This window comes from Littorina saxatilis, linkage group LG7, assembly GCF_037325665.1.
Source record: "Littorina saxatilis isolate snail1 linkage group LG7, US_GU_Lsax_2.0, whole genome shotgun sequence".
In the NCBI taxonomy this organism is placed as follows: Eukaryota; Metazoa; Mollusca; class Gastropoda; order Littorinimorpha; family Littorinidae; genus Littorina; species Littorina saxatilis.
This window is the reverse complement of record NC_090251.1, coordinates 11,299,543-11,312,319: the sequence shown is the minus strand read 5'-3', so window position 1 is coordinate 11,312,319 and position 12,777 is coordinate 11,299,543. Positions and strand designations below refer to the sequence as shown.

At 41.6% G+C, this 12,777-nt stretch overlaps 1 protein-coding gene across 1 annotated transcript in view; it reads right to left on the bottom strand.

Moving 5' to 3' along the window:
• The window catches only part of LOC138970668 (vesicular glutamate transporter 1-like), a 221,942-nt gene that overhangs the window by 39,232 nt on the left and 169,933 nt on the right, over positions 1-12,777 (bottom strand). The window contains exons 5-7 of the mRNA XM_070343138.1: positions 7,117-7,231; positions 6,658-6,745; positions 3,059-3,145 (exon numbers count right to left, since the gene is read on the bottom strand). Coding sequence (XP_070199239.1) covers positions 3,059-3,145; positions 6,658-6,745; positions 7,117-7,231 — 290 coding nt within the window. The remainder of the gene's footprint in view (positions 1-3,058; positions 3,146-6,657; positions 6,746-7,116; positions 7,232-12,777) is intronic.

Sequence of the window (12,777 nt, the reverse complement as noted above, 5' to 3'; positions counted from 1 at the left end):
GTCGGGATTGTATGGATTATGTAAGAGTGAATACCCTTGCTGTTGCTCGGACAAATATTGACATGTACTTCCTGTACACGTGTGTGAGACACATCCCATCGCTGGTAACTGGCCTATAATGTCACGTGGGAAATAATGTCAAATAATGAAACTCTCCCACATTGCATTATGCAGGCAAGTTACTAGCGATGGGGTGTGTCTCACACACGTGTACAGGAAGCACATGTTTGTCCGAGCAAAAGCAAGGGCACTCACTCTTTCCCAACCAATTCAAACCCGACAGAGTTATTTCCGGAACTCGTCTCGATTAGTCCGCCATATTCTCTGCTGATATGAGAAGAAAGCAATTAATAGCTTCCACGGAGAAAAGATGCGTCCCATAATTATCTGTGTATTGTGATTGTAAATTGTGGCCATCTTCCGCAGTTCTCCCTCTGTTCCGCGGGAGATATAGATTCTTTTTTTGTTTTTTTAACTCTTAGTTTATTTTGTTAATGGCTCTTTCATTTCGTTTTCTCATTCATTTATTTTAGTCTTTACGACGTGGAATGTCTCTCTTCAATTGATGATTCTATTTTATTCTATTCTAATCTTTGTCTTTACGACTTTCAGTGTCTGTACCAAACACCGAATTGCACACTCGAGCGGTTCTTGGAAAAAAAGACTTAGTTTTGTTGTCCGCATCTTACATTTTCTATCCTCTTTCGGCTACTTTTATATAGGATTTATATGAGCTTTCGGACATTATGACACGTTAGAATGTCAATTTTTTAAAATTTGTTATCTTGCAACGACAAACGATGCTTTGTTCATCAAGTACTTTTGAAGACTTTTAGAATAGTAGTGTACTTTTGGACTTTCAAGAGAGAGTATTTTGGACTCTTTATAGAGTCTACTTGGCATATAACCACGTCATGTACCAAATAGACACTAGGTCTGGGGACAGAAAAACCAAGTTAGCATAGCATAGCGTCTAGTCTGGGAATTTGAACTGATGCTGTATTTTACAAACGCTGCGACTCATTTGTGATAGTTGATTCTAAGGTCAGAATTCCAGGGCGATATCAAACTAGGGTAAGTCTAAAGTGATTTGGCTAGTGATATGATCAAATCCACAGTAGCGCATACATCGTGATGTTTCTGGCGATATTGTACTCGAATTTACCTTCTTTTGTGGCTAAGTGAATCGTAATCAAATAGGACAGAGCGTTGAGATCTGAGAAACCAAGGGAGGAAAGCGCTGCAATTCAGAGCACTAAAGTGGTAGTATTTGCATTTTCTGGACCATACGAGACTCGCATATCAAAAATGTGTTTATGCGTGTGTAAAAGAAATGTCTTATTCGAATTCAAAGAGTTGTGCTGTCGCGGCATGACATCTCAGTTTAAGTATTCCAAAGGGCACATTAATACGACATACAATGGTCAAACATTCACAGCTCTATGTAGAAGTGTGTGTGTGTGTGTGTGTGAGTGTGTGTGTGTGTGTATGTGTACCCCCGTTTCCACAGGTTTGGTTGCCTAAATCACCATAAGGCAACCATCCACACGTGGATGGCAACCTAAACTCTGGATGGCAACCTAATTGTGTGGATGGTCGCTTCATTTAACACCGTTAAATTGACTTTTTTGACGGAAAGAATGTCATAACAATGTTCAAAATGACATTCTTTCCGTCCTCTATAGGCGACGAAATAGGTCAAATTTTGTGCATTTTTTAGTGCAAAATTCTTCGATGCCGGAGCGAGTACTGCACCCAGTGCTGTTGTAGTGCAAGTGCACTAGAAAGGCACTACACCCAGTGCCGCCTCTTAGGTAACCATCCACACTTTAGGTACGTGTGTGTGTGTGTGTGTATGTGTGTGTGTTTGTGTGTGTGTGTGTCTGTGTTTGTGTGTGTGTGTGTGTGTATTTGTGTGTGTGTGTGTGTGTATGTGTGTGTGTGTTTGTTTGTGTGTGTGTGTGTGTGTGTGTGTGTGTGTGCGCGCAAGCGTGCGTTCGTGTGTGCTTGCGTGTGTCTGTGTTAGTGCGTACGGTGGTGCGTCTGTGTGGATGTGTGTAAAACATTTCTGTGACAAACTCCAACTTTTCTCTTTTCTTCAATTTAGCCTGATCGAATTACTTTCAGAACTGAATCATGTTCCGTATTTTAATATGTCTTGTCAGCTCAAATTTCAATTTCATCAGTGTGATAACAAGGCTCAAATTAGCGCCGTTTTCCATTATTCCCCCCCCCCCCCCTCTCCCCCTCTAACCGACTCTCAAACTAGAAAGCGTAACTCTCGTATTCTCCTCTGTTCGTCTTGAGAAGCTAGTTTCATGAAATGTCTTTTCTATTATGAAATTTTAATTGGGAAAGACAGAATATATGCGTTTTTTTGTTTGTTCTTTTCATCAATTAATAATAGACCTTCGTATCATGCTGGTTTGAGTCGGATAAATGCATTTTCCGTTCATTAAGATTGCTATGTCTTGAAAGGTATTTTAACACAGGCAGTTCAATTTCAACTTTGATTTAATTTGATGCTTTGAATTCAAAACATTTAAACTAAATAATGTCTGAAACTTAAAATACTTTATAATATGTTTATCTATGATAATGATGTAAGGGTTAGGGTTAGTATATATGTGTATGCGCAGTTGTAAGTTTAAACAAATATTTCAAACAGTTTAAATGCATTAATTGATAAGATTGCACTTTTTCGTCAACTTACCTCATACATAGTCTTACAATTTTTTTTGGGACACGGGACACAGACAGACAGATAGAGAGACAGAGAGACACAGACACAGACACACACGGAAGGACCCCCCCCCCCAAAAAAAAAAAAAAAACCAAACAAAACAACATAGCCTATCTACCCAACCCCCTCCCCCATTCCTCTTCACCCTTCTCCCCCAACCTCCTACCCCCTCCACCTCGTCCCCCTCCTTACTCCCTCCAACCCAAATTTTCATGATTTGATAACTCCACCCCCACCCTACACTTTTCATAAATTCATAACTCCCCGCACAACACACTAAACCAACACACAAACAATTCCAACAGTAGATCGTACCGAAGACGTAGAAGCCGGACTGCCAGCCCAGGTAGCGCGTGCACACAGCGCTCAGCGGCATGCCCAGCACAGCTCCCGCGTAGGATCCTGCAACAACAATACAATGATCGATCCCGTCAGCCCCTCAACCAATCAATGAGCGTCTTAGCAAAAGTCGCGCGCCGTCGTGATCCAATCCATGGCTCCCAGGCACGCGCTCTCTGAACAGCGTGAGCCAATGAATGCGCGACACACGCCGGCAATTTACTCCCGGAAGTGGAGGCATCTTCTCTATCTCTCTCTTTTATTTCTCTCTCTCTCTCTCTCTCTCTCTCTCTCTCTCTCTCTCTGTGTCTCTGTGTGTGTGTGTGTCTCTCTCTCTCTCTTTTTGCGAAACAGAGATGGATAGGGCAGAAGTTAATGGAATTGTTCAAGTTAGTTTTAGGGGGGAAAGCTATGAGACGGAGTCGAAGGGGATCTCCCGTCGGTCTTTAAAGCGATGGGCAGAATGCAAGGCTGTGCATTGGAGGAGGGGAAAGGGGATTTGGAATGTCACACTTTTCCTGTACTCTGGTACATAGAGCAGTTTAAACGATGGAAAGTTAGAGTTCGGAAAAGGACACAGTTACCATGAACTTTCCGCACCAAGTGAAGGTGATTTTAGCTGCTAAAACGTTCCACTGGCGTAAAGGAGGCACAGTCTTTTGCGCGAAATCAGTTCTGCTTTGCGTCTAAGATCTTGCTAGGTTTTTACATGGCAAAATGAGCGTCCCTCCACTGCGTCAGATACCAAACATGAAGAGCCAGGGTGCTCTCTGTGCACAAAGGGAATTTGTGTGTGTAGATGAATTGATTTCGGAAAAACCACCAGTAACTTTTAAGAAAACATTTCATACACAATTCCAACTATCCACAACAAGCCGTCGAGTTTTGATGTTTGGTATGTGACCAAGTGGAGGGATGGTCTTATTCAATGTAACATTCAGGCCAGATCTGAGACGTTGAGCCGGACTGTTTCCGTGACAAGGAGTGTACCTTTCATAACACGTTGGGACGACTAATCTTTGGAAGATGGAATTTATGAAATATGTGCTAGGGCTGCACGGGAAGAAAGGAAGCTAAACAAATCATCTTCTAAGCAAAAGAGCACCCTGTTTTTGCCCTTTTCAAGTTTAAAACTAACAGTAGCTAGATTTAGAGAGAGGGATAAAGCCCACCACTTTCTCTTCGCCACCTCATTTTCTCTTGCCCGCTGGGATGCGCGCGCACAACGAAACTCAACAGCGCGTGTTAAAAAGTGTCGCGGTTTAGACTGACGCCAGCAGAGAAGTTCTGTTCGCAGAAGAAGCGCGAGGTGCGATGTGTGTTATGTGCGATTAATTTGCAACCCGAAGCTCTACTCATACACTTTATAACTGTTCAAAGTGAGACAGTTCATAGATTAAGGTCTGCCCTTTAAATATTAGTATTCTATTTATATTAGGGAAGAAATAGAACTCTAAAGTCGTGAAGCGGCAACCGGCTCCGGGCCGCCATCTTTGATTTTCCCAAGCGCAACCTAGGCAAATGTATGCTACAGAAATGCAGTGAAAGATCGACTTTAGCGTCCACTCCAGACCTTAAAGTAGGAAGATATGAACAGTTAAAATAACGATCAGGTCACCTATATCCAATAGATTAAAGGTTTCCATACAGAAATAACCAAAACATGATTACAAAGTCAACGAAAGTAGATTCGTAGAATCGCCCAAATCAACGAAAGTCGTTTGTGTTTTTGGTGTGAACTTCGTTTCACCGCTAACCGGAAATGACGTGTACGCAACATTTGTGATGTAGCACTTCCTTATATGGCACGAATCGAATGTGGTTGGTTGAAAAAAGCCTGTACTAAATAAGCCTAGTAAAAGCTTCTCAACAGCTTTTAAGTTAGTCAGGTATTACAATACTTTAATAGAAAATAAATACATAAAGTTAATGATCAAGTAAGGAAACGTTCAATGACTCACAGACTGCTTTTGCTTGCCATGAACTTTTTATTTATTGCCTATTAATCATTTCTTGAGAATGCAAAGATTAATAAACACAACTGTCTGTACGGAAAACGCACAAAAAGTAAAATCTTTAAAGTTATTCAGATCTCCGCTCATTAAGAAACCTCCTCCAAACAGATTCCGTTGATTAGTGCTATCTCTGAGTTTGCTTACATCTGAAAACTGTAAAAGAATGCATGCTGACATTTCCTGGATAGCTACTTGCCATTTGCAAAAGAGGAGTTGGCACTAAACAGTAGAATCGAATCGATTAATTCCGCCTCTTACCCCCTCCTCCAACACAAAACTCGATCAAGCTTAAACAAGGTCACTCTCATCAGTAAATAAAAGAAGCAAGTCGTTTTTTTAGTATGGGAATATGTTCAAAATGCTTGGAGAAAATGTCAAAAGTGAAAGCAATATATTGCGACTGGGCCATATATCATGAAAATAAATGATATCCTCGATAGGTATTCCTTCTCAGAATACTTTGGTTTTTCGGTCTGAAAAGCCTATCCAAGAGGTATTTAACATGTGTATTTTGGGGTTGGGGGTGGACTGGGTGGGTGTGTTTGTATTTCACCTTATTTTGGTGGTGGCGATGTTGGTGGGTGAGGGTTTTACTGCTTTTTATTTATTGCCTATTAATCATTTCTTGAGAATGCAAAGTTTGCTTACATCTGAAAACTATTAAAGAATGCATGCTGACATTTCCTAGATAGCTACTTGCCATTTGCAAAAGTTTGTGCGTTTTCCGTACAGACAGTTGTGTTTATTAATCTTTGCATTCTCAAGAAATGATTAATAGGCAATAAATAAAAAGCAGTCTGTAAAAGCACACATGCGCGCAGACGCATGCATCCACATGCGCGCACACGCACGCACTAACGCACACACTCTCTCTCTCCCTCTCTCTTTATCTTGCTCTCTCTCTCTTACACACAGAGATTCCTTTGACTTTTGGAGTAAGTGTTCCCAAATCATGTTCGACTGCATAAATGAACTACCAATACTCTTGTAGATTTTGCAATTGAAATCTTCCACGATTATATATTCTCATAATAGACGAACTCCGGATGGGATGTGAAAAAGTTAAAACTCTTGCTGGTACCTCGCCTATAATGTCACGTAGGAAATTTTGACTTAATAAAAGCAAGAATATTCACTCATATCGAGTTATTTCCGAAAATAGTAAATAAAGGAACGATTTCTTTCCAAACAGCCTTTCGAAAATGTATACATATACCAGCAGGAGTATTAGTTAAATACCAAAAATATAAAGCCCCTGTGCCCCATTGGCTCAACAGTCCTCAAAGTGACCATTCACAGTACTGACCTAAGACGACCCAGCTAGGTCCCTAGCCAAATTTAGGTCTCCTCTAGCCGCCGGAAGCCAGCTGTCTGCATTTACTGACCCCCACCCCCCACCCCGCCGCATGAATTTTTATTAAATTTGTATTTATTGTTATTTGCTTTTTCATTTCTACAATGGCCGGGTTTTCTCGTCTCACATGCTCCTAACAGCTTTGTCGCGAGGACGTACAAATTAAATTTATCTCATTGATTTAAGTGAGAAGATGAGGCACTTACCACAAAAGGAGATAGTGGCCAGTTTGGATCTCTCTAAGGGAGGGGCCCAGTGTCTCCAGATGCCATGACAAGCCGGGTAGGTCACACCCTGGTTGAACATTTTATTAGAGATTTTAGTTCAAGAACAACCCGGGGTGACATTACGTGAACATAAGAAGACCCCACGCCCTCCAAAAACACACACACACAAAAACACACATAAACACACACACACACACACACACACACACACACACACGCGCGCGCACACACACACAGACAGACAGACAGACAGCCACACATACATACACACACACACACACATACACACACACACACACACACACACACACACAAATACACACCTACAATCACACACGCTCACAAACACACCCATCCACACACACACACCGACCCTCACCCCACACACACACACAAACACACCGACACTCCCCCCCCCCCACACACAGTGATGCAGACCTCCACCAATCCTTGCAGGACGCGCACGCTGATGACCATCATGTAGTGGACATCGGCCGCCCCCGGTAACAGGAGGTTAAGGAAGGACGAGATCCCGATCGCCAACCCGAACAGTCTGCAACACACAACCATGCACAGAGTAAGATAAGATAATATAAGATAAGATAAGATAAGATATATAAGATAAGATAAGACAAGACAAGACAAGACAAGACAAGACAAGACAAGACAAAGTAAGATAAGATAAGATAAGATAAGAGAAGATAAGAGAAGATAAGAGAAGATAAGATTTCAGATAGTCCAGAGACAGACAGATAGAGAGAGAGAGCGATAGAGAGAGAGATCAAATCAAGAGAGAGAGAGCGAAAAAAAAGAGAGAGAGAGAGAGAGAGAGAGAAGGCCAAAGAGAGAAAGAGAGACATAGACAGAGAGAGAGAGAGAGAGAGAGAGAGCGAGGGAGAGAGAGAGAGATCAAATCAAGAGAGAGAGAGAGAGAGAGAGAGAGAGAGAGAGAGAGAGAGAGAGAGCGATAGAGAGAGATCAAATCAAGAGAGAGAGAGAGAGAGCGAAAAAGAGAGAGTGTGTGAGAGAGAGAGAGAGGGGGGGAGGGTGGCAGAGAGAGAGAGAGAGAGAGAGAGAGGGTGGCATAGAGAGAGAGAGAGAGTGAGAGAAAGATAGACAGAGAGAGAGAGAGACAGAGAGAGAGAGAGAGAGAGAGAGAGAGAGAGAGAGAGAGAGAGAGAGAGAGGGGCAGAGACACTAGCATTTAAATTTTTTTAAACAAAAAAACTTGTGATATTCTGGTATTAGACAGCAAGCCATTTAGTAGTATTTATTTATAATATCTTGTAAAAAACATAAATAACAAAGGCCATTCAAAGTTCGCAGAAGCTTATATACGTCCATTCCGAGGGTTGCAAATAAAATCATCATCGCTCCATTCACATGGCTTTTCAGCTACCAAAGCCACCGCAAATCATGAACTCCCTTGTGAACAATTCCGCGTATTTTTACAATGAAATTTGAGATACGTAACGATCATTTTGTCCCGAAGACGCATCTGTCATTGTCGTGTTCCCATGGAAACTAACGACAGTTAAAAGCCCGTTTTGCAAATACGAGAGCATGACTTTTACATCACAAAACGTTTAACGACCATTTCAGGGCGTTAAACCGCGTTGTGCCGTGCTAACGTTTTGCAGGTAGACTGAATGAGCGGTTCAGAATCTGATATGTTGTGTTTTGTCGTTTAGAGCATAATAAAACCGAGTTAGCCAACAAAAAGAATGGAGATTGTTTTTAAATTCTTTTTACGGACATTCTCTGCGTGCTTGTTCATCACCTGGAATGTTTTGATGGCAGAGTTTTGAATGAGCACTCCAGTACACAGTGCTGTGTGTTTTGTCGTGAAAGCATCATAGAAGCAAATTAACCTTGCTGCTATCCCCTAAGAAGAATGGAGATCGTGGTTTTGCATTTTTATGGCCATCCATTGCTCATGTGAATGTATCGATAGCAGATTCTTGAACGAACTTTTTACAATGTAGTATTCCATGTTTTGTCGAATCCCTTGGCAAAAAAAGAAGAAAAAGAACGACGAAAGCGTTGTTCAGTTTTACGAGTATTCCATACTTACTCATACATTGTTTTGATAAACTACGCATGTTTTGATAGCAGATTATTATAAGCTCTATAAAACAAAGTTTTATGTTTGCAATAAAAATGTCAAAATATGCCTACTTAGATTCATCCTATCGCAAGCAAACAAAGAAAGGAAGAAGGACACACATATGAGAAGAAAAACAATAAAAGAAAAAGGAAAAGAAAACGAACAGAAATAAAATAAAGCCAACCAACCAACCTATATTGGAAGAACAAAAAAAAGTAAATTTTAAGGGGCTTATTGTCCGTCAGGTCTTAATTGTCTATATTGGACATGAATTGGTTTATACGATTCGAGTTTTACGCCCTCACGGCTTTTTGATGTTTGCGTGTTTAGGTGGTATCAGCCATCTGCACTTATGGTAGAATGACCAAGATCTTTAACGTGCCATTGTGGTGACACGGGGGTGGGAGATGGATACCGTCTCTGGGTCTGCACATAAAGTTGACCCGTGTCCGTCCCGGCCCGGATTCGAACCAGCGACCTGTCGATCACAAGTCCAGTGCTCTACCACCTCTACCACCTGAGCTACCCGGGCCCCCATGGAAGAACAAAACAAAACTTGACTAAATGTAAAAAGGGATTGAAAAGATACGAGAAAACCAAACGGGTGAAGGGATGGGTGTTTAGGTTTGGGCGGGTTAAATAAGCCAGATCAAAATAGATTGCTTTCATCACAGGAAGCAAAACTTTTTCCTAGACTTGAATACCTGTGCGACAAAGTTTGAACAACTAAATATTAAAAAACCCACTTTAATTATATAAAAAGGGGGGGGGGGGGAGAAAGTCAAAAATCTAATCATTCAACATCTAAATCACGCAACACAGCTCAATAAGAAATCACAAAGAAGGTGCCTTGATCCTGCAGAATTCCGACAAAACTGTCTAAGACAAGAACTCAACATGGAGAAAAGATGGGGCTCAAAAATGAAGTGCAGTAGGAAGAAAAAAAATCAAAAAATCTTGGAATCGAGATGAACTGAGGCAAAATGTAATAAACACAGGAAATTAATTCTAACATTGCCACGGGGTACTTTTGTTGCTTTCTTCTCTGTCTTCAATGGAGCCTCCCATTTTTTCGTCGTCTCCTTGGAAGATATTTTGGCCCTTCTTTCTATGCTTCCCTGATGTTTAATTAATAGAAGAATGGCTGACATATGGCGTTTTGGCGCGGCAAGGGAAGTTACTCTGCGTGAGCTTTCTTCGTCAATTCAGAGACGCTGGGCAAAGAGCGAAAATAAAAAGGAAAGAAATAAAAATCCTGACTTGTGAAGAATCGGGTAAAAGAGTACATCAACTTTTTCTCTAAGTTTTAAAACTTTTTGCTTTCTGAATGCTTTTGAATGTTTTAGGAAACTGGGTTGCCATGCCTATACATCAATGTTTCAGTGTCGCCTGTGTGACACTGAGCCTGTGTTTTACGTTTTTAATTCCCTCTTTGTAGACTTTATGTGATGCAGCATTTTCCTCCAGATTTATGTCTTAGCTTTTCCATTACCACCTCACGCCCCCCCCCTCCTCGTCCTCCCCCCCTCCTCGGCCTCCTGCCTCTGCTAGTAAAGGTAGGTGTGTGCCTTCTATTTGTCTGTCCGGTCGGGTTTTTTTCATTCGATATCGTGCTCTAAATGTAACAGCTTTCACTTCTTACCCTCGCCATTATCTATCTTTTATTTTTTAAGAGGTGCAAACACACGTAATCACGCAAGTACACACGCACGCACGCACGTACACACACACACACACAGACATACACACATGATTATACACCCCCACACACACACACAAAGAAAACCCACAAACACACACACACAGACACACACACACACAAACACACACACACACACACACACACACACACACACAAACACACGCACGCACACACACAAACACACGCACGCACACACACACGCGCACGCAAACATGCAACAGTGAGACATAGAGAGAGAAACAGCGCTGTGCTCGCCGATCGAAAGGCGTATTGGCGTTCATTACAGACTTTTTGTCCTACGCGCTTCAGCGGTCGATTAATGAGAAAGTCATCGGCTCTGGGGGTTGCGCTGTATACAGTAGGAACTGTCAGTCAAGTCTATGCCGGTGTAACACGAAATTTTTACTCCACGAAAAATGTACTCTGGAATAAAAATTTCGTACGAAATTCTTACTCCGAGTAAATTTTTCGTACGAGAAAAGAACTCCCCAAGGCACGAAAAAATTACTCCCTCCACGAAATGTTTACTCCCCATTTTTTTTACTTCCAGTAAAAATCTCGTACGCGAAAATGGGATTCGGGCGAAGGGATAATGCCAATATGTGATCTCGCGCAAACGAATGTCGCGCTAGCCTCCCTCCACCCCTTCCACCACCAAGACTAACAGGGGACAAGGGAATCAAAATTTCGTACACCTGGCATGGGAAGTTAAATTGCTCGTGTAAGGGTGAAGTAATTTATTCGTTTTTTATTCGTCAGGGGAGTAACATTTGTGTACGAAATGTTAACTCGGAACTCACCTGTTGTGGGGAGTAATTTTCTCGTGTAATGGGGGAGTGCTTTTTTCGTAAAGGGAGTAACATTTTCGTACGAAATTTTTACTCCGGAGTAAAAATCTCGTGGGAGTAATTTTCTCGTGTTACACCGGGGGTAACAGATCATTGCCATGCTGGATCGATGAGTGTTGTTGTCACTGCTGCTGTTGATGATGGTGGTGGTGGTAGTTGCTGTGGGATGGTTAACTCATTGTCTCTATCTGACCAGGTACGGATATATCCGCTCAGACTGTTAGCTTGGTTTAAACTGTTTTATTCAACGTTTGTGCATTATTAACAAAAAAACGCATATTGAGTAAACAACAACAAGCATAATGCTTATAGTGGTGTTTACAGTTTTCTAGAAAAATACATATAAATGGCGGCTATTGTACAGTTTAAATGAAAAGCAAGCAAACATGAAAAGAAAAAGACTGTTAGCTTCAGTCGCTTATGGGCAGAATATACCTGTGCAGTTTCAGAGGCACAGACGACGCACTGCATATTATTTATGCTGTGACAGGGATTATGACGAGTACTTGGCCTGTTTCCTTTCATGCAACGTGTAGCAGGCTGGGATAATCTGCAGTGCGTCGTCAGTCCTGCTGAAGTTACATATGTGAGCGGAACCCCTTACTGTAACTAACGCCTGCATTCCAGCGTGTTGCTACACAGTTTCTACACAGTTACTACAATTCTGAGTGACCTGCTGCAGCACAGCTGGTCTCGGCCAAAAAAAACCTTGGTCAACATAGATGGGGTATAAAGTGTTAAGGTGGGGTGATGGGGATATTGATGGGATTTGTGAAGGGGTGTTTGGATACAGAGATGAAAGGGGGGTAAATGGGGTAATACAAATGATACAGACACTTAGGATACTTATATCTCCCCGATATTGCTGAAAAATAAAGTTAAATCCCTTCCCGTCCTCTGTCACATCCTCTGATTCTTTTGCTGTATTTTTTCCTCTTTTTTTGGTAAAAATTGTATCGTGTCTGTCTTACAGTTCTAATAAGGGTATAAGCGATTCTCTGATCTTGACATAACGTGAAATAACAATTCCTATCTAGATGTACATATTGATAACCACACTTAATATAAGCTTAGCTTGTTGCGTGGTCACAAATGTTTATATCGCATATACATGCCACCCTGTATTTCCTTAATACAATCTTCTTTAAAGCAAATGATACAGAAAGCTTATAAAGTGCACACCATGGTATGATTGCATGCTCTCCGTGCTGTAAAACATATCTCCTACGATTGACAACTCACTTTTTGCCTAAATATTATATAAGACGCAAGAGTTTGAGAAGAGGGGAGAGAGAAAGTGAGGAAGAGAGAGACAGAGAATGTGTACACATGTATGTGTGTATGGGAGGGAGCATGCAAGAGTAAGGGCGAGAAAAGAAAGATAAGAGCTGGGGAAAATAAAGGGAGAGAAAATATGCATGCGTCCGTGTTCGTGTGCAGTC